General features: G+C 45.6%; 1 protein-coding gene across 1 annotated transcript in view; it reads right to left on the bottom strand.

The window, feature by feature from the left end:
• Nucleotides 1-1,703: 1,703 nt before the first annotated feature.
• The window catches only part of Flvcr2 (FLVCR choline and putative heme transporter 2), a 59,261-nt gene continuing 33,766 nt past the window's right edge, over nt 1,704-27,198 (bottom strand). The window contains exons 3-10 of the mRNA XM_076848079.2: nt 26,254-26,394; nt 13,499-13,566; nt 12,314-12,417; nt 9,088-9,198; nt 7,944-8,049; nt 7,707-7,818; nt 7,083-7,138; nt 1,704-3,292 (exon numbers count right to left, since the gene is read on the bottom strand). Of these exons, the coding sequence (XP_076704194.2) occupies nt 3,227-3,292; nt 7,083-7,138; nt 7,707-7,818; nt 7,944-8,049; nt 9,088-9,198; nt 12,314-12,417; nt 13,499-13,566; nt 26,254-26,394 (764 nt within the window). The 3' untranslated portion in view covers nt 1,704-3,226. The remainder of the gene's footprint in view (nt 3,293-7,082; nt 7,139-7,706; nt 7,819-7,943; nt 8,050-9,087; nt 9,199-12,313; nt 12,418-13,498; nt 13,567-26,253; nt 26,395-27,198) is intronic.

Raw genomic sequence — 27,198 nt, forward strand, 5'->3', positions numbered from 1 at the left:
TTGAGTACTTTTCCATGCCAGACACACAGGAAACAGAAATGACAAGATGGCAATGCCTCTGCTCCCATGAGCCTCATGTTGTAGCCAAGCCAGGCCAGGAAGGCAGAACTACCGACAGAAGAATGCCAGAGAAGACAAGCTGTTTTCTTCAAGAAGGGGTGGAGGTGGTGGACGTGGGAGGATCTCGATCACCAGAAAGGTCTTCCCGAGGTGGGGGTTTCATCTCAGAGTTGAATGCTCAGGAATCAGATGTCTTCAGATACAAAGCAGGGTAGAGGGGGCAGGTAGGCAGGGACAGTCTTGTTCAACAAGTAAGATCAGTGTCATGACAGCAGGATAGATCAGAAAGGGAGGCTTGTAGGAGTAAGAAGGATGTTCGATGTTTCTACCTAAATACTTTGGGAATTCTCTGTCGGCTCTTTAAGTGGAAGGAACAAAACCTACCTTCAACTAGCTTAAACGTAAAGTTAACCTGACTGACTGGGATTATAAGCTTCAGGAATAGCTTGATCAAGACTCTAGCTACATAAAACTCCATATACTGAAGGGAAAAAAAAAAAAAAGACTCTAGCTCCATTTCTCTGTTCTTCTCAGTTCTGCCGAGCTGCTCTTCCTTCCTCCCCAGGCTGGCTTCCTTTATGGTGCCAAAAGGGGGCGCAGTAATTCCAGGCGTCACATCTCCAGGACACCAAATGTAGAAAAAAGAGATGTGTGGTAAGAACTCTTCCTTATCCACTATTGTACGGAGACAGCAAGAGAAGCAGCAGTCCTAGAGTTAGCATTCCAGTGTAGACCTGCCTGGAGACCAACTAAGAATGAATGAATGAGTTGGGTCCTCTGTCATAGAAATGTGATTCATGTAAAGGTAAGATACTAAAGAGATGGTGCGGGTAGACAGTTTAGAAGGCACTATGAATAGGAGATTTCTTAACAACGCCAACTTGAGTTCCTTCCCAGATCATTTAAAGTAGAATCGTAATGCTGTCTTTCTAGCCAAGAATTGCTAATAATGGGGTGCCACAGTGCCGGAAGTACAGCGCAAATGTCTAGGGAACAAAATGTACAGAAAACTGAGAGCAGCAGCCATCTCCAAGTAACAGTTGTAAGGGAAAGGAGCACAACTGGGCGAGGAGTGGCAGTAAGCAGCCCAGCTCAAAAGAAAAGGAGAAGAGCAGAAGGACAGATGCTAGGCCCCAGCTGTGGACTCCGGCCAGGGCAAGCTGGTGTGTGGCTGGGGTGACTGAGAACAAACACTTCAGCGATCCTTTGAGGCAGAGCCAGGAACAACAGTGAGCTGTCTCACCAACGGTCACATTCCAGCATATACACAGGAGGAAAGAGGTCAGGGTCATGCTGGCTGTTGAGTTGCAGTGTCCCATGGAGGCTGACAGGGACCTTCATAGTCTTTTAAAAAGCCACCAGGATAATAGCACCCGGGTCAAGAGAGGTCCCAGATACTCCTCCTCCAGCCTCCTCCCTGACCCCTGCACCTTTCCCACCTCGGGCTCTGATGTGTGACAACCTCATGGAGACTCCCCAAAGCCTTCTCTGCCCCAGCAAATGACCGGACAGATCATGTGAGAATCCTTTATTGCTTTAAAACATCTGAAATTACAGGAAATACAAATGTGTTTTTTTTTTCAAAAATACAGCAATGGATTCAGTAAACACGTTAATACATTTTGAGGGGTTAAAGAATACACATATTCCTCCTGTCAAAAGCCACATCTCCCTTTCACCCCAACCCTCCCTCTGTCAAAAGTGTGAACTTTTTATTACATAGGCAGTGTGTTTCTCCTATTGCTTAAATCTGTGCGCACACACACACACACACACACACACGTCTGGCTCCCCTCTGGCAGTAGCCCAAGCACCCCAGCACTTCAGCCAGCCCCGGCTGCTCTGACATACAAAGTCCAGGGCAGTGACCACAGCAAAAGAGCACAGTGGCCATGGTTACAGCTGTGAAAGGCACAGGAGAAATTACCAAAATTTCTCTTATTTTCAGAAGACACCACTGAAGTCCATGAGAGAGCCAGATAGCAGGAGAGAGAGGGCAGGCAGGAGAGAGGTCGGCTTGAATTGACTTGAAGGGACACCCTTTAAATTTAGACTGATAAACATTATTACAGGAGGTGGGGGAGGGGTTGGTATGCAAACCTATCCCCATCTGAGGCGGGAAATGTGTCATTCCAGCAGCTCAATGCCAGCTTCGAGAAGCACCTTTCCTTCTTCCCTGTCATCTCTTAGAGTCAGCTTTGGATTTGTTGGAGTGGAAGGATCAAGATTAGTTTTCAGTAAAGGTTAGAATCAGCTGCCATGATTGCCCTCCCTCAGGATAAAACAGGCACTTGGGCTAATGTCTGAGTGTGATATCCAGATGAAGGTAACTGGGTGGCCGGTGACACCCGCAAGTCCTTGCATGAGCCCTTCTTTTGGAGGAAAAACCTCTTTCCCATCCCAACTCAAAGTTCTAGAGTTACCACAGGTGGGTCCCTACAAACCCACTCAGAGGGCAGCCCGAGCACTGTCACACCCAGGGAATCAGCCCTCCCAAATCACTTTCTCTTTTGTGTCCATGACAAAGTGACAAAGTTTCTGTCCAGTTTATTGATGTTTGGTCTGATAAGGTCTTAGGAAAGAGGGTTTGGAGATAAATCCCAACACTAGGCCAGGAGACCTGAGGCCAAGAGTCCTAACAGAGCTTCCCTGACCAAGGTTGTCCACACGGTGCTGCCCTTTCAGGGAACTTGAGTGGTCCATCTGAGACCCGGGAATGACCCTCAGTCAGAGCAACTTGCCCCTCCTTAGCAAAAACTGGGCTTCACGTGAGGGTCTTAAGACACTAGAAAAAGTTAATATCCTGAATAAGCTTTCTTCTGTGATAATTTTGCAAGCATTCTCCATGAAGGTGATGAGGGAAAGCCAGAGTCCAATACCCTCCATCAGTCCCTCCCACCCAGCACCAGCACCCAGGACCTAAAAGGAGGGGGGATGGGAATCCAGTGTGCATTTGGTGAAAGGTACACTTTCCCCCAACTAAAGCATTCGGGCTCTTGAGTGGGCTCAGAAGGCAGAGGTGCCGCCTTACATGTAAGGCGCAAATATTCCAACTGATTCCCTCCACAAGCTTCTCCAGTGAAGACTTTGTGCTGGCAGTGAGAGCTGAGCTGAAGGAAGAGGTGGGGTGTTCGTGATCCCTGAGTGGCTGCCACCTCTCTCTCTCTCAGAGATGATCCTCCGACAGGATGGTGGGCGCCTTGCTGGTATTGTTCTCCTCCTCCTGGACTTTCTACAAGGCAAAGCAAGCACGCAGCCCTGTGGGTAAAAGGCACAGGACTCCACCCGGAAGTGACTAATCAGTGAAAGTCCAAGAGCCAGAGGCCACTTGGTGCATCCCCTACAGCCAACAAAGGGATCAAGAAAACAAGCAACCAGCCCCCACTAAAAACGCTGCCCAAACACACCCGGGCCCACAACCACCACAACCACCATGGACCATAGACTCACTCTCGAGACTGGAGCAGAGAAAGTGAACTTTCTCTCCCCATTCTGACAGCCAAAAGCACTTTCTCACTCCAAAAATTAGCTATCCAAAGCACCAGGTCTGCAATTGCCTTAGAATTTCCAACCATCCCTATTTGGAGGCAGCCCCCAGGATGAGGGGCATCATTACAATGTATGTAGAGTAGATGGCACAAAAAGAAAATATTTTAAAAGGCAGCATGCCTAACTGCACAGATAAACTCGATGGCTGTGTATTTATATCTTGTGCCTAAGAAAAAAGACTTCCAAGAAATTTGGTCTTGGTTTTATTGAGGAGGAAGAGCGCAGGGTCATTTATGGGGAGGAGTCTTCTGGGCTATGCTTGGTACCTAGATATGGAATTAAAGATGGCCTGGAAATCATCCCGTGGGGTTCAAAATGCCAGCTTGGGCATTTGTCTGGTATTCTAAAAAAAAGTGCTTTGCCTGTTGTCATTAAAGCCTTGGGCACAGACATAGCACTACACACTCAAAGCCCAAAAGAGGGGCTGGGCCAGGATCAATTGAGCAAATGGCGCTTTCTTCCCCAAGAGTGTCTCAGGGCCAGTACACAGCAAGGACCACTGCGGTAGGAATCAACCCTTCCCATTCTTGCTCTTGCTGGCCTTTTGCACCAGCTCATCCAGGCTTGAGAAGCCTTCATTCAGGCAAAGTCCAACTCAAGTCAGTCCATCAACCACTTCTCTCTCTCTGATACACATGCACATGCACACATACACACACACCTGTGCCTTCCACGTCCATCACCTTGGAATTACAACCAGAAAAAGTAGAGACAGAAGAACAGCTATTGGCTATGTGATGGAAGAAAAATGGAAGCCCAAACCAAGAAGATAATCACTGGTTCTATCACTTGTTACCTAAACTATACATCTCACTGATGTATATAGAGAGAACAGATGTGGCTAGATCTGACAACACATATCTGCAGGTGTCTAAATTACACAGATCACCATGGGGTGTACAATGACAGTGACAGCCATGGCTTCCTTGCTCGTGTTAGTACCAGCCTGACTCTGATCTCCCCTTCATACTGAGCAGTCATAAACGCTGGTGAGATCCAGATACAGCATCATGTATCCAGCAACACAAGATAATTGTGCATCACTACCAGAACTTAGGGCTCCTGTTCCTACCCCATGTTTCTTCCCCTACTCAAGAAGACTGAGCCAAGAACTCCAACCTTGATTAACAAACCTGGGCCACATGTACAAGGATCTGGCTGCAAGAAGAGTACAATATTGGAACAATGAAATAGTAAACAAGATGGAAATATATATATATATATACACACACACACTTGAGAGAGATGAAGTTGTGATCACGTATAAATATGTGGAGTCTGTCAAGCTATGTACTGCAAAGAAACAGAGCAGTAAAGGAAACATACCAGCAGACCCACAGATGACGGCATGGAAACTGACTAAAATGCTCCTAAGGTACCTCTGGGAGGTTGAGTCTTAGGTTATTTCTAATTTCTCCTTGTTTGCCTATATCACAGCCAACATAAACACATACTTTTTTAAAAAGCAACAAAATTTCATGTCAACACAATATATCACATTCCATAGTGAAAACTGTTCATAAAAACAGAAGATGATTGTTAAAAAACAATCCAAGTAGCTCCCAAGTAGCTGGGATTACAAGTGTGCCCTACTGTGCCCAACTCTGCCTGTCAACTTTAGAAATGTGACATCAGAAGACAAACAGTAAAGTACTGAAGATTCTCATCTATCTGCCAACACATATGCTAACATGCTAAAAACATCTCTTGCAGAAAACCATTTTGGTGCTAGAAAATTGGCAAAGATATTTCAAAATAGCAAATGCTCAGTATTGGCACTCCTCTACATTGCTATAGCAATATACATTGGTAGTATTGACAGTACCTTTCTAGAGAACAATTTAGCAACACATATAAAATCTTAAATATGTGAATGACCACTGATCCATCTCCCAAGGAAATACCATACACATAAGAACATGCAGAGCTGGGCACAGTGGCACATGCCTGTAATCCCAGTGGTTCAAGTAGCTGAGGCAAGAGGATCATAGGTTCAAAGTCAGCCTCAGCAATTTAGCAAGACTGTAAGCAACCTAGCGAGACCATGTCTCAAAATAAAAATTCAAAAAGAGCTAGGGATGTGCTGGGCATGGTGGTACACATCTGTAATCCCAGCAGCTCAGGAGGCTGAGGCAGGAGGATTGAGAGTTCAAAGCCAGCCTCAGCAAAAGTGAGGTCCTAAGCAACTCAGTGAGACCCTGTGTCTAAATAAAATACAAAATAGGGCTAGGATGTGGCTCAGTGGTCAAGTACCCCTGAGTTCAATCCCTGGTACCCCTGCCCCATCAAAAAAGGACTGGGGATGTGGCTCAGTGGTTAAGCGCCCCTGGGTTCAATCTCTGGTACCAAAAAACACATGCAGGCTGGTGATGTAGCTCAGTGGTACAGCATTTGCCTGCCATGCATGAGGCTCCAGGTTCAATCCCCAGCACCGCAAAAGGAAAACATAATAAAAAATAACATGCACAAAGATTCAGTTTCCAACATGTTAATTAGAATAGTGTTTATAGCAATGATTCAAAAAATATTAATGTGCAGACAGGAACACTGCTAAACAATCATGGCTTATCCATACACAGCACACTGTGCAATCATTAAACATATGTTGTAGAAGACTAGTAGCCTGAGAGTGTTTACAGGAAGTAGAAAAGAGGATAGATTTTGTTCCTGTTTTAAAAGTGAAAAAATTACATATATTTGTATAAATACACACACACATATGTGGATACAGACATGAAATAAATACAAACAATAAGAGCATCTCATCTCTCTATGATGGAATTATAGGGTGATTTTAAATTTTTTTCCCTTTTTTTATGCTACCTCTGTAATAGGTTGGTTTTGTTTTTTTTTAAGAAATATACTACTTTTATTCTTCCTCGTATTTGAAATTTCTTTCAAACTTGCTCAGATTTGAGACCTAACATTTTGGTTTAAAGTGGCTCCCAGCTGATTAGAACAGGTAGGAAACACTTTTCTGTTCTAGATCATTCTCCTGGTCCTCTCCTTTCCACCACCACCAGCTCCTGCTTCCTGACTTGTCCCTTACAGAGCCTTAATGGCAACCTACTGGCTCCATCCCCATGGCCCTGCCTAAGGGCTGTCACATGCCAGGAGTGCCCCTGCCTTAGGGCACACACTGCCATGCCAGGCTCCACTTTCCCTCCCTAGTCACTGACCCCAGGCTGACAGCAGCAGAGCCAGGGACTTGGCTCAGGATCCGAGGGGTGGGCGCTGCTCAGGAACTGTGACCACAGTGACATGCTCTGGGAGCCACAGCAAAGGAGTCAGGAGAAGGGTAGGAAGCCCAAGGGCCCCGGAAACAACAGCAGAAAAGCAATGCCAGGACACAAAATGAGGACACCTTTGAGATGCTCCCTCTGGGAGCTTCCCTGGGCCCCGCTATGCGGCCATGTCTGGATCACAAGCTCAGAACCCATATCTCTGTCTGAAAAAAGCTCCCACATACTCACAGTCTCAGGAACTTCTTTGTTTGCCTTCTGCCTCCGGAGGTCCGCCCTAATGAATGCTGAAGTGGAAAAAAAAATAAAGAGTGACAAGACATGGAGATTAGTGGTCATTTTTCTCAGAGGGAACCCTCATTTTTGCCAGGATCACAGGTATCCCAAACTACTTCAGATCCTCGAGGGAGCAAGGGGAACTATCAGCTAATGCCAAGAAGCCCCAAGGATCACTGCTGTCCCTGAGAGGTAGAAAGAAGTCCACAATGACACTGGCCTTCACTTAAACGCCACCGATATGTCAGGGACACATATTGCTCTAATCACAACAATCCTGCATGTACAGGTTAGGAAACCGAGGCTCCTAGGGGTTGCTCTACTTGCCCAAAGTCGGCAGAAGAAATGTCAGTGTCAGTCTGAGATTTAAACATGGGTCGTCTAGCTCCAAAGTTCATGATCATTCCAGCAAAACATGTCATTGCCTCCCACACAGCTTCCTAACAAGCCCTCCCACCTGTGCCCCTGCATGCATATTCCCCATCTGCACAATCAGCCAAGACACTGGGGTCCCAAATTGCTAATGGCCTGGCCCCCAAAACAGCCTGAACCTCATCTTGCCCTCAGACCCAAACTCACCAGTGAGGGCTGCTCCCAGGGAGAGGAACACACACAGGAAGATGTTCCCAGGCATGGTTCCATAGCTGTCAATGATCTGACCCTGGGAGATGGTGAAGATAATCCCAAATACCTGGAAAAGCATAAGGAAGATTGGAAACGAGGGCCCTGCCAACTAGCCCATTTTAGGGACCTGAGCTGCCGTGCTATAATGTCAACACAGGCAGGCAGGGAACAAAGGGGGAACAGGAGCTCAACCTGTGCAGACACGTTGAGGAGGCCCGATGACATGCCCTCCGATTCCGGATACGTGAGCTCCACGGCGAACTCGAACCCCAGCGGGAGATAGCCGGTCATAAAGAAGCTGGAGAGCAGATCAGAGAACGGGTGATGGAGAACCCCCAGAACAAGGACAGGGCACCCACATCGACCCTTAGATACCCTCTTCCGCTTTGTCCTTCCCATCAAGACAGCCCAGGCTCTTGGGTGATCTGGCCATCCCCCCGACAGAAAGGGACATCCCTATAGACCGAGAAGTCCCTACACGTGCCTTATGCTCAGCAGGCCTGTAGTGTCCCAGGCTGCTTCTCTGTTTAGCCACCGAGGACAGGGTCAGCATTTACAGAAGGGCAAGGAGGCCTGGTTTGTTTCACTTTGACTGGGAGACCCTGTCCTGGGCACACACGCTCTGTGTTGGAAGTGGGGCTTCTCCATGGCTTTCTGGGATCTGGGAGAAGGCACTCAGAGTCCTCTTTATGTTCCTCCAGAGAGTGGCAGCTGAGATGGACTGAGGGCAGAGATGTCTCTGTCTCAAATGCATCATACACACACATGCTGCCCGGAGGAAAAGAGCCAGGAGGTATGACTGAACACGGGCCCTGTGTAAAGGTACTAATCAATATTTTTTGCATACAACAAGCCTAGAAATTTCCAATTCTCATTCCCTATATCTGCACTACACTTCTTATTTTCATATCCATTCTCTCTCAATCCTGCCAACAACTCCAGGAGGCAGGCCACACCCATCTTTATTTATAGATGAGGACACTGAAGGTCAAAACTGATAAGTGAGATCTAACAGATGGTCCTCGCAGAACTGAGACCCAGACCCAGAGTTGCTGATTCCATGCCCAGTGACCCCATGTCGTCCCAGGCAAAGCTAATAGAGACTGTAGACATTTCCTTCCTAGGACCCCAGAGGTATTAAAGGGCATATTTCATGCTTCACTCCATCCCAAGAGGACAGACAGGCTACCTGGAGTGCTACGTATTTCCAAGAGCACTGGATATCTTCTGAAGTCACAGAGAAGGCAGCAAAGGGGGCCCTGTCAACTAGCACCCTAGGACCTTTGCAGCTCTAGGAGGTATGGGGTGGTGTTTTCCAAGGGATGGTGAAACTTACCCCAGGGTGCCAGCTGTGAGGAACACTACCCACAGGTGTCCCAGGCTCAAGGTGAACGTGTACACCACCATGCCCACCAGAGTCATGATGTACACCACCAGGGTTGTCTCCCTTTGAACAGAAGCAAAGAACCGAGTCACTTTCTTCCAGCTTTAGCAGGATGGATCATTCCACGAGTATCTGTTGGGTACCTCTGCTGTACGTCAAGCTCCGTGCTGTGATCCGGGACAACTACTTTCATAAAACTTTCTGTCCATGAGGCCGATGAGCATGGAACCAAACATCACATAAGTAATTATTTAGTCACATCACGGTCGATGCTACAAAGGGTAAAACCGGGCAAGTATGAAGCCGCCGTGCAGTAGGCTGCTCTCTTCCCACAGAAGGCTCTCAGCAAGCTGTTCCTCAGCTTGTCATTTCCTACTCTGAGGCAGCAAGAGCACAGCCCTTTTCCTCACTACTTCTCACCAGAAAAAGAAAAAGAAAGAAAGAAACATGCATCAAATACCAGCCACAGTCAGGTGACCGTGATCCTCAGGACCATCCCGAAAGCTGCTTTTTAGCTTTACCCCAAGACCCCCATGGCAATGCTGGGCAGTGATCTGACTTTCAGACCCTCTGTCATCAGGAAGCTCTTCCTGTTGCCACTGACACAGCCCTGCAGAGCTTTTCCTGTTGAATCTGAACTCTTCTGTTGTAGACAGTGGAATTCAGAGAGAGCATTCTCCCTCACCCACCCGTTACCTTTCCCTTTATAGATCCCCTCAGAAAATATCCACAGCAAGATCTGATGTGCCCCTTCATGCCCTTCTCTCTCTGTGTCCATTACCTAGGACTATGCTGTGGCGGACCCTTCCAGGAGACCCCACTCCTCTCCCTGTACTGCTTCCTGCAGGGCTCAAGCTCCACACCATTTCTGACTTCATGCCAGGAACATCAGAGCCCAGAGGATGAGCACTTACAGCCGTCACATGTTTCTCCTGGAGTCAGAGTCATGTTGGGGCACCAGCAGGCATTTTATGGAATGTCGAACTAATACCTACATTTATTGGGTATCAGATTCTGCAAAACACTTTCAACTCAACCCTTACAAAAATCCTGCATGAAATGTATGACAATCCCTCATTGTACCAAGGGGGAAAGAAATTACTCAAGTTACTTGTCCAAAGCATGGGTTGAGTAAATGCAGAGCTGGGATTTGAACTCAAAGCTGGATTTTAAATGTTAGCACTTTCTACTGCTACTAGCAGGAGTAATAATCTACTATGTAGTTGCATCTTTGGAAAAGATGGAGACCAGAGCCTCCAAAGGATGCCGCTTCAGCCTGGTGCTTCAAAGCACCTCCTGAGGTCAAGGAGCCTCATTCTCCCTTCACCCTGCTCCCCTTCTTCTGAGCCCACCCCCTCCGCAGAAAGCAGCTTCATGGATACCACTCTTTCTCGGTGACTCCACGAATTCTCCAGATACCCAACTTTTTATTTGTTTGTTTCTTATTTGGCTATGTTTGTTCAATCACAGATTCATCTTAAACCACTGACCAGTTTAGAAAGATTATTTGTAGGCACAGCCTAAGATAAATGGGCCTCATTACCCAATGTCCAGCCTCCAAACCAAAGTGGAACCTTTGAGAAGAAAACCGGCACCGAAATGACAGGGACACAGAGTCCCTTAGCCACCAAGGGCTGTTTTTTTTTTTTTTTTTTTTTTTTTCTGCCTGGGTAGTAAAAGAGGGCAAAGAAGGTCTCAGGCTGACCGCTGGATTTAGACATCAAATGACACTAGGAGCTGGCAATGACTGATTTCCAAAGAAGGTTGAGAAAGTGTCCCTCCTCCCCAGTCCTTTCATCATACTGTCTGATTCATCCAGATCCTCTGGCTGCCCACACCCCAGACCCAGCAGCATTCCATCCCGCTCCCACTGCTCCTGATACAGAGCAAGCCCTAGAAGAAGGGACACTGCGGTTCTCTGGCTTGGGGATGGCCTGTCCTCTCTGCTCTTGCTCTTAGAAGAATCAAGCAACTAACAGATGGCAGAGACGAGACGGCAGCCAAGTTCCACCAGCGGTAATTAAGCAGAGCCAGGCTCCTCGTCAGGGTGAGCCAGGCAGCCACATCCCCAGGAGTGACCTCAATTGGCCTTTGACTAGGGCAGCCAGAGCGGGACCTGGTCTGACCAGAGCCTCATAGAAGCGGGTTTGTGGGGCAGAAAACAGGTCTGCCACTGTCTGTCGCCTCCAGACCCTGGAAACTTGGAGGATTTGAGAAAGCTGAATGCCCCACCCTGGCACAAGGCACCCTGGCAGCTGCCCACCAGCAGTGGTTACTGAGCACCCAATGCATGGGAGCACTGAAAAGCCCCAACAAGATGGGAAGAAGGGGCTGGGGGTGGGGCTCGGTGGTAGAGGGCTTGCCTACCATGCCTGAGGCCCTGGTCCACCCCCAGCACAGGAAAAAAGAAGAAGGAGGAGAAGGAAGAGGAGGAGGAGGAGGAGGAGGAGGAGGAGGAGGAGGAGGAGGAGGAGGAGGAGGAGGAGGAAGAAATCGGGCTGCTGTCTGCTGCCAGGAGTACTTTGTCCCATTAAACTGGGACACCCAGCTTGCTTCTGCTTTTTATAAATGCAGGTTCCTCTACTGTAAGGCATCCACAGGGTGGGGCCAGGAATCTGCAAGGCACAATTTAAGCCTTTAAGGACAGCTCTGAGCTCTCAGAAAGACACTAGACATTCAGGTCCAAAGCACCTCAAGACATTTACGGGCAAGGTATAAACAACTGCAAGACTATATTCTCTGCAAACTGGAGTGCACACAGAGCACCTTGGTGAACCTCCCGGGATCCATAAAGAGCTGAGTTGTGGGAGCACGGTGGTGAAATCATCTCTTTCTCTCCACTCTTTGGAGGATCCATAAACTTTCCAACTGCTGAGATTTTTTTCCTATACATTTTCATTTGTCCTTTATCTGCCCCTTCCTCGGAGTTATGTGGGGATCAGAGGTGGCGGCTAGCCTTCCTGTCTGCCCTCTCTCACCCTTCTGAGATACCCCCAGGGTGGATATGGTAGCCCTCACTTTGTAAATGAGTAAACTAAAGCTCAGAGAAGATGTGTTTCTGTCTTCTGGACCCCCTCAGACTCCCAAGCTGCCACACCCAAACCTTCTGTTGCCAATGAAGGTGGTCTTTTCAAAAGATGGGTCCCCAATTTTCAGGCTCAGAGGAAAAGTCACTTACTTGTAGGTTTTGGACTTATCCAGCCAAATGCCTGAGATCACAGCCCCCAGCATCCCTGCAATGACAATGGTCAGGCCGATTCTTCCAGCATTCACTTCTTCACCCTGGGGAAACCCCAAAGATCACCCAGTGATAGGATAAGACACAAGATACATGACAATGTGCAGTCATTATGGAACAAGAGGGTGAAGTCAAGCAATTCGGGCTCTGGTCCAGCCAATAATCATAAAGTATCAGGTCAAAAGACCTTGTAAGAAGATGATCTGGGAGAGGAATCCTAGAATACTTGTTCTTCCTAACAATATAACCCCGGCTACTATAGTGGATGCTGGGCATGGTGGTATATGCTGGTAATCCCAGCAACTTGGGAGACTGAGGCAGAAGGATAGCAAGATTGAGGCTGCCTTAGCAACTTAGGTGAGAACCGAAGGAATTTGAAAAATAATAAATTCAAAAATTCAATAAATTTTTGAATTTATTATTTTGACCCCACCTCAAAATAATAAATTCAAAAAGGACTGAGGATGTAGTTCAGAGCACTTGACAAGAGCACTTGTCTTGCATAAGCAAAGCACAGGGTTCAATCCCCAGTACTACACACACACACACACACACACAAAGAGAGGGAGGATTGAACTTGAACCTTGGTGTCCCTAACTCTGGGACACTCAGTATCTCTTTCCCAACAACTAGCCCTCACTGTTTTTGGAAGCATTTAAAAATTAGTTTCAGTTGAGCAACTAAGAGCTTAAAATTAAACCTTGCCCATATATTACAAATTAAACATTTTATGTGCAAGTGTGTATTTTTACTGTGTTGCCAGGTGACATGATATAGACTTTACATATATTATATGTAACAAATATGATATGAATATATATACACATATATGTTCATACACAAATATTATTACTCTCTAATCCTAAAAATAATCTTACAAGAATTATGCTTCTTGTGCAGAAAAAAGAAGAGTTCAAAGATGCTCACTAGCTTGTCACACCATCACATATCTTAGAACTTTCAAAGCCAGGGTCGAGACCTGGGGCCGTATCTCTTCAAATCCCATTAGCAGACCCCATACGGGGCTGCCTAGAGTCAAGAGTTAAGCACTGCCCCAGCCTCTGCAGGGACAGACTTGGAAATCCTACCATCCCCAGGCCCAACATGCTCAGGGAAGTGCCTCACCGGGTAGTGCAGGATCACCATGCGATTCAGCAGCGTGGACAAGGCGTAGAAAGCACCAGCATTCAGACCTGAAGGAGGAAGAGAGAAACACAGCATCAGGGCCAACCATTGCTAACTTCTCACTGCCAACCATAAGGGAGGTCGCAAATCCTCCTCCCCATGGCTACTATGATTGGTGACCAGAGAAGAAAAATTCAGGGCAGGTATAGAGGCTACTCTGCAGTTTTTCTCAAATGCTTCGAATAAAACAAAAGTCACAACTGCAAACTTCCCTCGGCCACATGCCTTTTCCTTCTCCCCCTTTGACTGACCCAAAAGCACAGGCTTTGTACAGAATGACTCCCGTGTATTCCTCTCTTAAGCTTTGGCCAGCCCTGTGCAGTCAGCAGGACTAGTGGATCCCCCTTCTACCTCCTCCCAGTGACTCTTTCTCCTCTCCGCATCGCCCCAGACCGCGCCCTCCTGAAACCTCCTCTGCAGGTGGCTTCTCTCCTCTTTCTCTATTCCTTCTCCAATTTCTTCTCTGATTCAATGTTACACAAGATCTACTATGTGGCCAGGTACAGGAGTGCACACCTGTAATCCCAGCAGCTGGGGATTTTGAGGCAGGAAGATCATGAGTTCAAAGCCAGCCTCAGCAACTTGGCAAGGCTCTAAACAACTTAGCGAGACCCTGTCTCTAAATAAAATATAAAAAGGGCTGGGAAAGTGGCTCAGTGGTTGAGTGCCTCTGGGTTAAATCCCCAGTACCAAACAAACAAACAAAAAAACAAAGTCTACTATGTGAAACCAGAGGACACCCTACAGAGCACTGAGTTGTCATCCTACTTTATCAATTTGTTCCATAAATAAATAGAATACATGTCATCTACTGTAAGAACCTATATTCTCAGAGAATGAGGTTATCTGACCAAAGCCGCATAATGAGCCATAGCTACCATGAGACTGGAACCTTCCTTCAGTGATGGTGGTGGTGACAAGGATGGATGGTGGCAGCAGCACTTCCTTGTATACTAGACCCTGCGCTGAGCACCTCACAATCCTTACAACTACCCTAGAAAGTGGGGAGTATCACCACCCCCATTCTGTAGATGAAGAAAATGCCCAGAGTTAAAAAAACAAACCCAGTCACTCCATAATGGCCACCAGGGTCTTTTTAGCTTTAACAAAACACTGAGGCTCACAGGACAACCAACTGAATGTCAGCACACTTGACATTCAATTCACATAGAAGGGTGTAATACAGGACACATAGCTTGTAGGCAAGGCAGCCTCGGGAGTTCCTCTTTGGTAGAACCAGTCCACAGAGCCCAGTGCCCGCAGGCATCCAGAAGCTATTCTCTTTGGCCCTCCGGGTCTTGGCTAAGGTGTAAGAAAAGGTGTGTATGCCAACCTAGTTTACACAGGAGACACTGTTGCTTAACTCCACAAGCATAACGTCCAGGGTCCCCCTAAGGGACAGGCCAGCGGAAAGAGTCACTGTACTCAGGCAAGTTGTTAAAACATGGCCTCCTACCAGATATGACAAAGGCTCCCTGTCCACTGTTACCACAAGAGATCATTTTCCCACATTTTTATTGGTTCACTAGTTATACATAATGGTGGGATTTGTTGTCACATATTAGTCCATGCACACAATATAACAATATAATTTGGCCAAATCACTCCCTAGGACTTCCCCTCTGCCTCTTCTCCTCCTACCTCCTGGTCCCTCTCCTGTACACTACTTATCTCCCTTTGATTTTCCTGAGATGCTTCTGCTTTCTTTTCCTTTTTCCTCTTTAGCTTTCACATACAAGAGAAAACATATGACCTCTGAGTTTGTGAGTTTGGCTTCTTTTGCTTAACATGGTGTTCTCAAGTTCCATCCGTTTTTCTATAAAGGATATAATTTCATTTTCCTTTATGGCTGAATAAAACTTCATTGTGTTTTATTTATTTATTTATTTTTTTTATCCATTCATCTGTTGATGGACACCTAGGCTGGTTCCATAGTTTGGCTATTGTGAATTGTGCTGCTGTAAACATGAGTATGCATGTTAACAGCAGCACAATTCACAATAGCCAAACTATGTTTATAGTATCACTGCAGTAGGCAGAGTTTAATTCTTCATGATAAATACGGAGGAGTGGGATAGCTGGGTCATATGGTGGTTCCAGGCCGAGTCTTTTGAGGAACCTCCACACTGATTTCCATAGTGGTCGTACTAATTTACAATCCCGCCAACAGTGTAAAAAGTGTTCCTTGTTCTCTACATGCACAAGAGATCGTTTTTATCATAAGCAATGTTGCCTAAATGTAGCTGATATATTCTCTATATCAGGTTCCCGGGGGAACAGTTACAGAGTTAAGTGAAGGTCAAATTTTCATGCAAATTGTATAGAAATTTGCTTTCGCATTGCCACAATTACACAGGTATTATGTGGTGGGGATGGATATGAACCCACACCCTCCGACCCCAGAGTCCTTGATCTTAATCATTCTACATCCTCTCAAAACTGATTTTCAAAACAAATATTTCCCCAAGACAGTCACTGAATAATTTCCTCCTGACCCAGCCTCTCCCAGCAGGTCACCTACCAATCCAACAAGGTTGGGCTCAATGCAGCCTCCTGAACAACACAGTGCTGCAGTAGGCCAACAAACCCAGAGGTGTCATCCAATGTCACTGTGTCCGTCAGGCTGGTTGGCAGTCAGGGTAAGTGAGGCTCTCAGCAACAGCTTGCTTGCTTTCTTTTCTTTCTTTCTTTTTTTTTTTTTTTTTTTTTTTTGTACCAGGGACTGAACTCAGGAGCACTCCACCCACTGAGTCACATCCTCAGCCCTATTCTGTATTTTATTTAGAGACAGAGTCTCACTGAGTTGCTCAGTGCCTCACTTTTTGCTGAGGCGGGCTTTGAACTCTCAACCCTTCCTGCCTCCGCCTCCCGAGTTGCTGGGATGACAGGCATGCGGCACCGCGCCCGGCCTCAGCAACATCTCTCTAGCTTGCATCTCCAGCTAACCTTCATATCACACACCCAGCCACTTAGAATTCCATCTCTGAGTCAAGAGAGCCCAAGGGGAAACACACTCCCCAAAAGTGGTGTGGGTTGGAATGTGGGAAAGGGAAGGGGGAAAACAGTCTCCTGCCCTGTTCTTGCCCTTCCTACTCCTCCCTTAGCTGCTTGTCCTTGCCTGACCCTGCCAGGGATATTCCAAGTGAGCCTGTTTCAGGTGAAGAGCTCTGGGCTTGGAGCTGGGGATGTGGCTCAAGCGGTAGCGTGCTTGCCTGGCATGCATGCAGCCTGGGTTCGATCCTCAGCACCACATACAAACAAAGATGTTGTGTCCGTCAAAAACTAAAAAATAAATATTAAAAAAATAAATAAATAAAATTCAATTTAAAAAAAAAAAAAAAAGAGCTCTGGGCTTGAAACCCCAGCTGGGACCAACAAGGAGGGCAGCATCCACAGGAAGCTGAGGGAAGGAAGTTATCCAGGAAAACTGAAACAAACAAACAAACAAATACACCGGCATTTTCATGACCTTGAAAAAGAGCGAGGGAACAGAATCCTGAGCCCGCTGACTAACACTACGAAAGCTGAGCGGTTTGACTGAGGCTCCAAGGTTTAGTGAAATAGTTCCCTAAGCGGGGCCTGTGGTCTATCAGCACCCTGAAGAGCTGCCAATCTTTCCTGTTGTCTCTGTGCCCCGCCCTAGAGGAGTTAGAAGTGCATGTACGTTTTCCGACTCAGTCTTTAGTCTAGACGTCCCTCCCCGTGTTGCCAAGGATTGCCAGACGTGGTTAAACAGCAGAAGTCCACTCCACGGCCCCATCCAAGGGGTTGGGCATGCCCCCAGGAAGAGCAGAAAGAACAGGAAGGACACACGCACTCTGCCGTGCAGGCCACCTGTTCCAGGAGTACAGGGACAGGAACGAAGGTGCCTGAGATTCAGGTCTGACTACGCAGGGCAAAGTGAGTCTGCTGGGTCAGGCAGAGAAAGCGTGATCTCCCCTGACAGGCCTGGCCGCTTCTGCTGTCAGCCACTACAAGTGCCTGCGTGGAGGAGAAGGTTTCCAGGAGGCAAAAATGGCTGTCGTCACCCTGCATCTCTTTGTCAAGACCGGTTTTTGTTTTTCTTCTCTTTCTTCTTATTTTTTTTTAATTTTTATTTTAACTATTCCAGAGATGAAATTGAGATTCCTTGAAATTCAAAAATGCAGAATTTGGGGGCTGGGGATGTGGCTCAAGCGGTAGCGCACTCGCCTGGCATGCGTGCGGCACGAGTTCGATCCTCAGCACCACATACAAACAAGGATGTTGTGTCCGCCGATAACTAAAATATAAATAATAAAATTCAAAAAAAAAAATGCAGAATTTTGGTCCCCACTCTAAACCTACTGGATCAGAATCTCCTCGAATGGAGTTTAGGACTCTGCGTGTCAACAACAACAAAAGAAAAAAAGAAAAAGAAAAGGAAGAGAGGAAAAAATAAGAAAGAAAAAAAAACCAAACAGGTATTTCTTGAAGTCCCTGGAGTGTGGGAATAAGTGGCCTCACCAATATGGAAGATCAAAGACCAGGCCCGGCTCCCAGGTGGTGGTTAACACGGAGGCAGCTGGGAGGGAAGGGGATTCAAGACCATGAGCCTCGCCTCAAGCGGCTACTTGAGGGGCTCCCCACTCCACTGCAAGACAGCATTTCCTGCCTGGAATGCTTATAAAAAGCAGACTCCCAACTGCACTTTGAATCTGAATTTCCAGAAGAAAAGAAGGGGGTACTACACCCCAGGGGAGTCCATCCTCAGGGAAACTCAATGTATTAGACAGCTTTGCTTCACTGTGACAAAGTACCTGAGATCATCACCTTTTAAGAAGGAAAAAAATTTGGGCTCATGGTTTCAGAAGTTTCAGCCTGTGGTCTATTGGCCTGTGATGGGGGGGCCTGTGGTAAGACAGTACATCATGGCTGGGAGCAGCCGGTGATATAAAACAGCTCACTTCACAGCAGCCAAGAAGTGAAAGACATATAGGAAGGAACCAGGACCCCAAGGTCCCTATCAAGGGCATACCCCCAAGGGCCTAACTTCCTCTTACTGGGCTCTACCTACTAAAGGTTCCAGCACCTCCCTGTGGAGCTACAGGCTGGCAATCAAGCCTTCAACACGTGGACCTCTGGTGGACCTCCAGATCCAAACTACAGCACTCGGGAAACATTAATCCCAGATCCTCTGAGTTCTGTGTTTCCTTTTTGTTCTTCCTCAACCGGTGGTAAACACTAGTTTTAAAAAAGGCCACCTCAACCTCAGCAAAGCTCCGGGGAATCTCAACAAGGATTTTATACCTGCTTCTTTGCTGTTTTTGTTTCTTGAGAAACAGAAACATGCTGGCCTCCAATTCACAATCCTCCTGCCTCAGCCTCTCAAGTATCTGGTATAAGGCAGGCTCCACCCTGCTCGGCTACACCATTCTTAAGGCAGGATCTTAGAGAGGACACAAAGGTCCTTTCCTAGGCCCATGTTGATGGGACAACAGGAAAATATTGGAGAGCCCCCAAGGGAAAGGGAACCTCAAGGAGAATCTCCAAGATCAGATGCCAGACACTATGGAGGTAAGGTGGGGATGGCAAGAAGACATGGAAATGCTCCCTTGGAGGACATTCTCTAGAAGGTGAGCCAGTTCACCTGGCACTGGAGCCCAGCCACTGATGAAGAGACATCCAAGCAGGCCTTGTGAATGCAAGACCCAGAGATACAAAGAGAAGGAAGCCCAAGAAAGGTTATTCTCTTCACCCCTCAAGACAGCCCTGCCTTGAACCCAGATGCTGGTCAACATGTAGGATTTCTGGTGACAGCTTGGGTCTTCCTGCATTGCCAAACTGGGAGGAGGGAGGGTGCTGACCTGAGCAGGTGGCAGTTTATCACCATGATGGTTCAGCAACTGAGCACAAACCCAGCCTCTGTAGCTTTTCCCCTCTAAGTTGCCTTGCCAGATTTAAGAAGAAAACATACAATCAGTACACCTAGATGAATTTGGACTTCAAAGAAATGAATGGTCTTTTAGTGTAAGTATACCCCCAATATCGCATGGGGGATATTATAGTAGAAACTATTTGTAATGTATCTGAAATTCAAATTTAATTGGGTGGCTTTTATTTTACCCCTCTACCCTTCATCAAAAGTCGTGGTCAAAAGTATAGGGCAAAGCCCAAATGCTGGACTCTGGGGTTCCTCCAAAGCCTTTGATTGCTGTTGCTGCACCCTAGTTCTGAACAGCTGACTCCCAGCTTGGAGAACCATTTGGAAAACTACTGCGAATGCCATACTGGACATACCAGCAGCTGCAGGAGAGTTGCCCCCCACTCAGTGAAATGTAGTTCAGACCAAGGAAAGAATATTGGAAGCCAGCAATCAGATTCATGCTGTGGTCTAGGGCCTTACCACCCTGAATGTGCCCCATCTTGTCTGATCTCAGATGCATGCTGTGCATGACTTTATTCTTAATTGCTTTAAAAGTGTTCACTTTACCCACACACTTCAATGGGAGAAAAATCTCATTGCTATTTTCTGGAGCGAGCAGGGAGTGTTAGAGAGATGAAGGATGGGTATAGAATGGGTGAAGGTAGTACACTCAGCAATTGGAAGAGATAACACCAAAACTCAGACCTCCCATGTCTTATGAGCCAACTCTGAACTCACGGGTTGAGGCTTCAGGCTCTTATCTCAAGACATGTCCACCTCTGTCCAGCAAAAGTACTCACAAAATGCTGTAGTTTGCTTGATTCCTAGCTACACGCTGTTAAAAGTGTATAATCACAGGCTGGGGTTGTAGCTCAGTGGCAGAGTTTGCCTGGCATGTGTGAGGCCCTAGGTGCTATCCCTAGCGCCACATAAAACTAAATAAACAAAATAAAGGCATAGTGTCCATCTACAACTCAAATTATTTTTTAAAAAAGAGAGTGTATATAAAAAAAGAGAGCAAAGTGTGAATACTATATACATTTCGAACCATTTTGTTCTTCAAAGACTAATCTGAAACTGTAGGGAGTATAATGGTTTGGATCTTAAATGTCCTTCAAAAGTCACGTGTTGAGGGTTGGTGTCAATCTGTGGGACTATTGAGAGGTGGTGGGACTTTGGGGAGATGGAGCCCAGTGGAAGGAAGTTAGGTCATTGGGGGCACACCCTTGAAGGGGATTTTAGAAATGAAGCCCCTCCCCTTTCTTCTTCTCGTCTGTCATGAGGCACGCAATTTTGCTCCATCATGTGATTTCCCACTATGATGTTCTTCCTTGTCTCAGGTCCAAATGCAATGCAGCACCCACCCCCAGAGTGAAACCTTCCTCCCTTTCTTTTTTTGTGAGACAAAATAAATCTTTCTTTTTTTCTCACCTGCCACCGCCCCCCCCCCAGCCCCCTGTTTTTTAATGGCAGTGGAGATCAATCCCAAGGTCTCATGCATGCAGGGCAAGTACTCTGCTACAGAGCTATACCCCCATCTCTTTCTTCCTTTTAAGTGTATTCCCTCAGGTTATTTTATCACAATGATGAAAAGCTAACACAGTAGGAGGTTTGGAGCAGTTATGTTGTGGGAGATATCAAAGCATCTTGGTTGAATTTAGGGAAGACTTGTTGGTAATGTTTGTTTTAATTTGGAGCTAATACAGTGGAAGAAGAAAGCAAAAATTCTGAGTTGATTAATTGTCAAACACTGCCTTTATATGACCTATAAACCCTGGATCCACTGAGACTGAGACTCCATCATCCCCAAATCCCAAACACATATGGTTGTTCCTGCTTTTGAAACCTAGAACTCCTGACCTTCTTCCAAGAGGTAATCAGCCTGCAGGAAAACTGAGGCAAGCAGGGATAAAGCTTACCCCTGGCTCTGCCCCTAAAAGATTCCTTTCTATATGGGGAGGCAAAATAGTACAATGGTTTGCCTCAAACAGAGAAGTTTAAACCTAATCTATATTAATTTGCTAGCTGTCCTATGGCAGACAAGGGACTAAACATCTCAGCCTGTCCTTTTTCTTCATGGATAAAATGGAATAAAATGCCTATATGACATAAGTTTGTTTTGAAGATTAAATAAGATAATGCGTGCAAAGTGCTGACCATGATGCCTGACACCATGGCTTGATAAAAATATATTTTCAAATCTCTGACTAAACGAAAGAATCATTTCCTTGTTGACAAAGAACTCTCTGTCACCTAGTTCAATCCTCTAGTGTGGAAATAAGACTATAATGAAATACATACAAAGATCCCAGTTAGTTTAACTTGCTCTCAATGGAATAATCCCAGGCCTTTGAGAAATTTGCTGATAAATTCTATCTATGCACAACAGAGTCGAATGCTTCCAGCCTCACAGCAAAACACGTTTCTAGTTTACCACCACTTCTTCAGTTTACTTTCACTCCTTTTTTCCCTCTCCTTCTGAGGCTTCCACTTTGCATATGTTGGTATTCTTAATGATGTCTCACAGTTCATTTTTCTTTACGTGTGTGTGTGTGTGTGTGTGTGTGTGTGTGTGTGTGTGTGTGGTGTGTATTGAACTCAGGGGCATTCTACAGCTGAGCTCCCCAGACTGCTTTTTTTTTCCCAACACAGGGTCTCACTAAGTTTCTGAAATTACAGGTACATGTCACAGTGCTTAGCACATTTTTATTCATTCTTTTTCTTTCTGTTCCTGGACCTGACATCTTATTTGACTTATCTTCAAGTTTGTGGATTCTTCCTTTTTCCAGTTCAAATCTACTTTTGAGCCTGCTAGAGAACTTTTTATTTTAGTTACTGTATTTTTCAACTCCAGAATTTCTACTTGATTCTTTTTTATTTCAGTCTCTTCACTGATATTCTCTATTTAATGAGGAATCATTTTCATACTTTTATCTAATTCTTTGGCATGATTTCCTTTAGTTCTTTGAATTTACCTTTAATAATTGATTTACAACATTTAACTACTATGTCCAATGTCTGGATTTCCTAATAGTTTTTGCTTTTCTATTTTTCCTATGTATAGGCCATACTTTCCTGTCTCTTTGAATGTCTTATGATTCTTTGTTGAAAATTGGACATTGTAAGTCTTTTCTGTCTCATCAGCCACTGAAGTTTCAGTTGTTACCTTAATGATAAGCTAATGATTTGACAGAGATCTACTTAAATGTTTCAAATCAATAGGTTGCCCACCTTTGCCAAGGAACTTTGTGTATGTATTGGGTGGGGCTCACCTTCAATTCTCCAGCAAACAATTGACAACATTTTTTAGTATATGTGCTGCTGAAGTGAGCACCAATTGACAACTTTGCCTTAACCTTTAATTCCTGCCTCTGTAAAGTCTTGAAGCCAGCCAGAGGTAAAAGTTTAGAGTTTTATCAGGTCTTTCCTATGCATGAGCTCAGCAAATGCATGTGGACTTCCAAATTCCTAAGAACAAGTCAAAGCTTTTCAAAGCATCTCTTAGATGCTTTAGACATCTCTTTCTTAAGATTTTTGGCCATATTATTCTTGTTGGCCAACACCCATATTATCACCTCAGGCAGCTGCATTGTTAAAAAGTGCCATGGATTGTTTTCAATACCCTGGAAGTAAGGCTTTTCCCACCAACAAGATCCAAGTCAGATCAAAGAAGATAAGTCCTGTGAATGGGGCTTTTTCTACGGACCTGTTAAATATGTCAACTACTGGTAATTCCTGGGGATGGGGCTTGCAAGAGTCCTCCACACCTATTTTGCTCCCTCCAGTGGCCAGAAGGCAGCTAGTGACTACATGGCAGCAGGTTTTCATAGCTATGTAGTCCGGAGGCTGCTGGTTTTCACAAGCACCACAGATCCTGGAAAAGGGATTGGAATAGGACCCAGGAAGACACAAAGCTCACTGATATTCTTGCTGATATCTAGCCCTTTTTCTTGTATAAACATCACTCCCATTGTTGGAAGCCTTTGGTTCAGAGTGCTAAACAAAGTGATTTTGTCAGGTTCTGCCAGTGTTCCTGATACTTTTATGGAGGAGGAGATTTTCTAAGATCTTTACCCCCACCATTCAGGAAGTGCTTCCCTGTTTATTTCCTATGTTATCATTTAACCAAATCAATAAGTAGGAGTGTCCAGAAGTTCAGGATTAAAATTATTCTGCCCGAGGAAAACCACACAAGCAGCCAGCCATGCGAGAGGGAAGCAGGAGGAGCTGCTTAGCTCCCCACAGTGTGGCCCAGAGTTGAGCCTCTCAATGAGCAGAAGCAACACTATTTCTGGGACATTTTGTTTTTGTTTCTTGCTTTCATGGGTCAGTGACCTGGCTCTGCCATCCACAGCCTCCAGCATTAAAGACCTCTGAAATGGGAGCACTGCCCACCTGGCATCATTATCATAATCTTCAGCCACAGAAAACATTTATTAAGCATTTATCTACCCTGGAATCCTAAGGTAGGCCTCCAATATCCTGTTGTCAGATTCAATAAGGTTTATGGTGGTCAAAGGTCAATAGACTCCAGATATTTAACTCTTAAAAAAAAAGAAGAAGAAAGTTCTTGGAGCCATGAAATCCTGTCTGGAAGGGACCCCAAAGGCCATTTGCTTTCAGTATCCAATGACAGCTTGCAATTCCCACCACGCATCCCCATACCGAGTGGTTGGTCCCTCTATGCCTGAATAATTCCCAGTGATGGGCAAGACATACCTTCCTGAGTTGGACATCTCTGAGGGCTGGAAATTTTGTCTTTATCTTATGGATGAATGCAGAGACATACTTAGAACTGAGAAATTTGAGGATATGAGAAATGGAGAATTGAGACTTTTAAGACTAATCTGGTCATCTAGAGCTATTGTAAATGAGAAGTCACATAACTTTTGTGTATGCCTGAAAATTTTAGGAGTGCTTCTCTGCTGGGATGACAATACTCTCATCCAGTGTCTCAGCAGATGAATACTTTGAGATAAAGAGAATCAATAAGCCTAAAGTGATGGGGCTGGGGCTGGGGCTCAGCGGTAGAGCGCTAGCCTAGCACGCATGAGGCCCTGGGTTCAGCCCTCAGCACCACATAAAAATGAACAAGTGAAATGGAGATATTGTGTTCAACTACAACTAAAAATAAATAAATAAATATTTTTTTAAAAAAATAAGCCTAAAATGAAACTTGGGCACAGCTCTAGGAAGAACTACCTAGGCAATTATGAACTAGATATGAAGAATGCAGGTTTCAGAGTTATGTAAACCTCAATATGAATTCTGGCTCTGCCACTGACAAGCTTATGACAACTTAATTTTTGACTACTTAATTTTAAGTTTAACCAGTAAAGTAGGTGGTCAAATGCAGGTTGGAGCTGGGCGTGATGGCACACGCCTATAATCTCAGCGACTCAGGAGGCTGAAGCTGATCTCATGTTTGAGGCCAACCTCAGCAACTTGGTGAGACTTTAAACAATTTAATGAGAACTTGTCTCAAAATAAAAAATAAAATAGGCTGGGCTGTAGCTTGGTGCCCCTGGGTTCAATCCCCAGTACAAAACAAAACAAAACAAAAAAAACAAAAACAAAAATAATTGAAGGTCGGATATCAATACAATTGGGTAGATCTATAATTTTCTACTTTATCCCCGGGCTTTTTGATTCTTTTTCTTTTTCTTCTTAATTTGTTGTTGTTGTTGTTGTTGTTGTTTATTTGTGTGAGACAGGGTTTTGCTAAATTGTCCAGACTGGCCTTGAACTTGTTATCCTCCTGCCTCAGCCTCCCTAGTAGCTGGGACTACAGATGTGTACCACCAAACCCATCTGGTCTCTAACTTCTTGAACTAAGAGTATTGATTAATAGACTAGCGCTCATCTGAAGACAGACATTCTTTAGTTGGATGTGTGGGGCTCTGTCCTTGCCATTCTCAGTTCAATAGTCTCATTAAAGGTTGGAAAGAAGATACAGAAACCACCACACTGACAAGGCAAGCCAATGTGCCAGCAAAGATTCAAATTGATCTTGCCAAAGACCACGAAAATGGATTGAAAGAGGGATGATGTCTTGCATTCAGGGAAAAAAGGGCATCAATGTTACAAGATGAGGGAAGGCTGGGTGAGGAGCAGTTCCTATGAAGATGTATGATGCATGCACTTATTCATTCATTCATTCACGGCTTCTGGAATATAAAATGAAAAGGAACTATAAAATGAAAAGACACAAATCCCCATTCACAGAGTTCAGTCTATTGAGGCAATAGACTTAGAATTTTTTTTTAAAAGAAATGACAAGTATTAAGATATAAAAGTTCCAGCCAGGGACAGTGGTATACACCTGTAATCCCAGCAGCTGAGGAGGCTGAGGCAGGAGGATCACAAGTTCAAAGCCAGCCTCAGCAAAAGCAAGATGCTAAGCAACTTGGTAAGACCCTGTCTCTAAATAAAATACAAAAAATTGAGCTTGGGATGTAGCTCGGTGGTTGAGTGCCCCTGAGTTCAATCCCCAGTACCCACCCCCACAAAAAAAAAAAGGATATACAAGTAATAGCATGAAAAGAAAGGAAAGGTCAGCTATTACTGCTTTACAGAGGTGATGCTGAGATGAGACCTGGAGGAACAACAGGCATTTGCCAAATCGCCTGACATGGCAAGGAATGGTTCTCCAGAGTGGACCATGCAGCATGTGCAAAGGCCCCCAGGCATGGCTGGCTCCTCTGGTCAACCTTGACCAATGTCACATGCCCATTTGAGATTTGGAAAGAGTAAGGCACGAAGGCTCGTCAGGCCTCCCTCTCCCATTCTCCGGGACCCACATGCACCTTACCATAGGTGATGACGAGCAGCACAAAGTTGAGGTTTTTGAAGAGCCGGACAATGGAACTGAAGTACGAAGCATCAGAGGACGCTAAAGCATAGCTCAGGGACTGGGCCCTGCTGGGGGGATGTTTAGGCTTCTCTTTGAACACTGAAAGGAAAAGAACAGAGATGAATGAAAGTTCCTGGGCTCCCAACCCAGCAGAGATGGCTCACATTCATCATCGGAGAAGTAGCCAAGAGAACCAAAGAAATTTTAATTCTCCGGCTAATTTTGACAGCTGTTTTTCCTTGTCTGAGGCTTAGCACATAGTCCTTCGATTACTTCATCCTAATGACCTCTGCAACCCCAGGCAGTATCCAAAGATCAAGAAATCCCCTAACAACCAGCAAAGAGCATAGTACAGAACACCAAAAAAGTACAACAGCATCACACGGATGGAAAAGAAGCAGAAACTGAAGCTTTGGGATCAGTGAGCCCAGATAATGGCTTAGCTCCAGAGCTCCTCCCAAGGGAGATGGGACAGTGCTGCCCAGTCGCAGAGCCTGGCCAGTGGTCACCACGGAATATTCCCCTCATAAGCAAAAGGGGTCTTCTTCCAAAGGAAAAACCTAGAGTCCCTTCCCAGTTTTGCCAACTCTGAATCAGATATCTCATGTAGGAGACAAGAAGACGCTTCTTCTTCCAGGATAAGAACTTGGATAAAAAAGGGTTAGAGAGGGACTGTGGGAAAATGGGTGTGACCACCCTGGGTGCCATTCAGTCCTTGTGAGGTGGGGGTCAGTTTGACTAGTTGCTTGGCTAAACTGGTTCCCAGGCTGAGTCTAAGCAAACCCACACATGGCCCCAGCCCCATTCACACCCCTGGGCACTCCCCTGAAAGATCTGTAGACTCCCCTGTTAGAGGAAGCTCTGAAAATGAGGTTCACTCTCTTGGCAGATCAAAGGAGCCCC

Source organism: Callospermophilus lateralis, chromosome 3 (genome assembly GCF_048772815.1).
Source record: "Callospermophilus lateralis isolate mCalLat2 chromosome 3, mCalLat2.hap1, whole genome shotgun sequence".
NCBI classification, from domain to species: Eukaryota; Metazoa; Chordata; class Mammalia; order Rodentia; family Sciuridae; genus Callospermophilus; species Callospermophilus lateralis.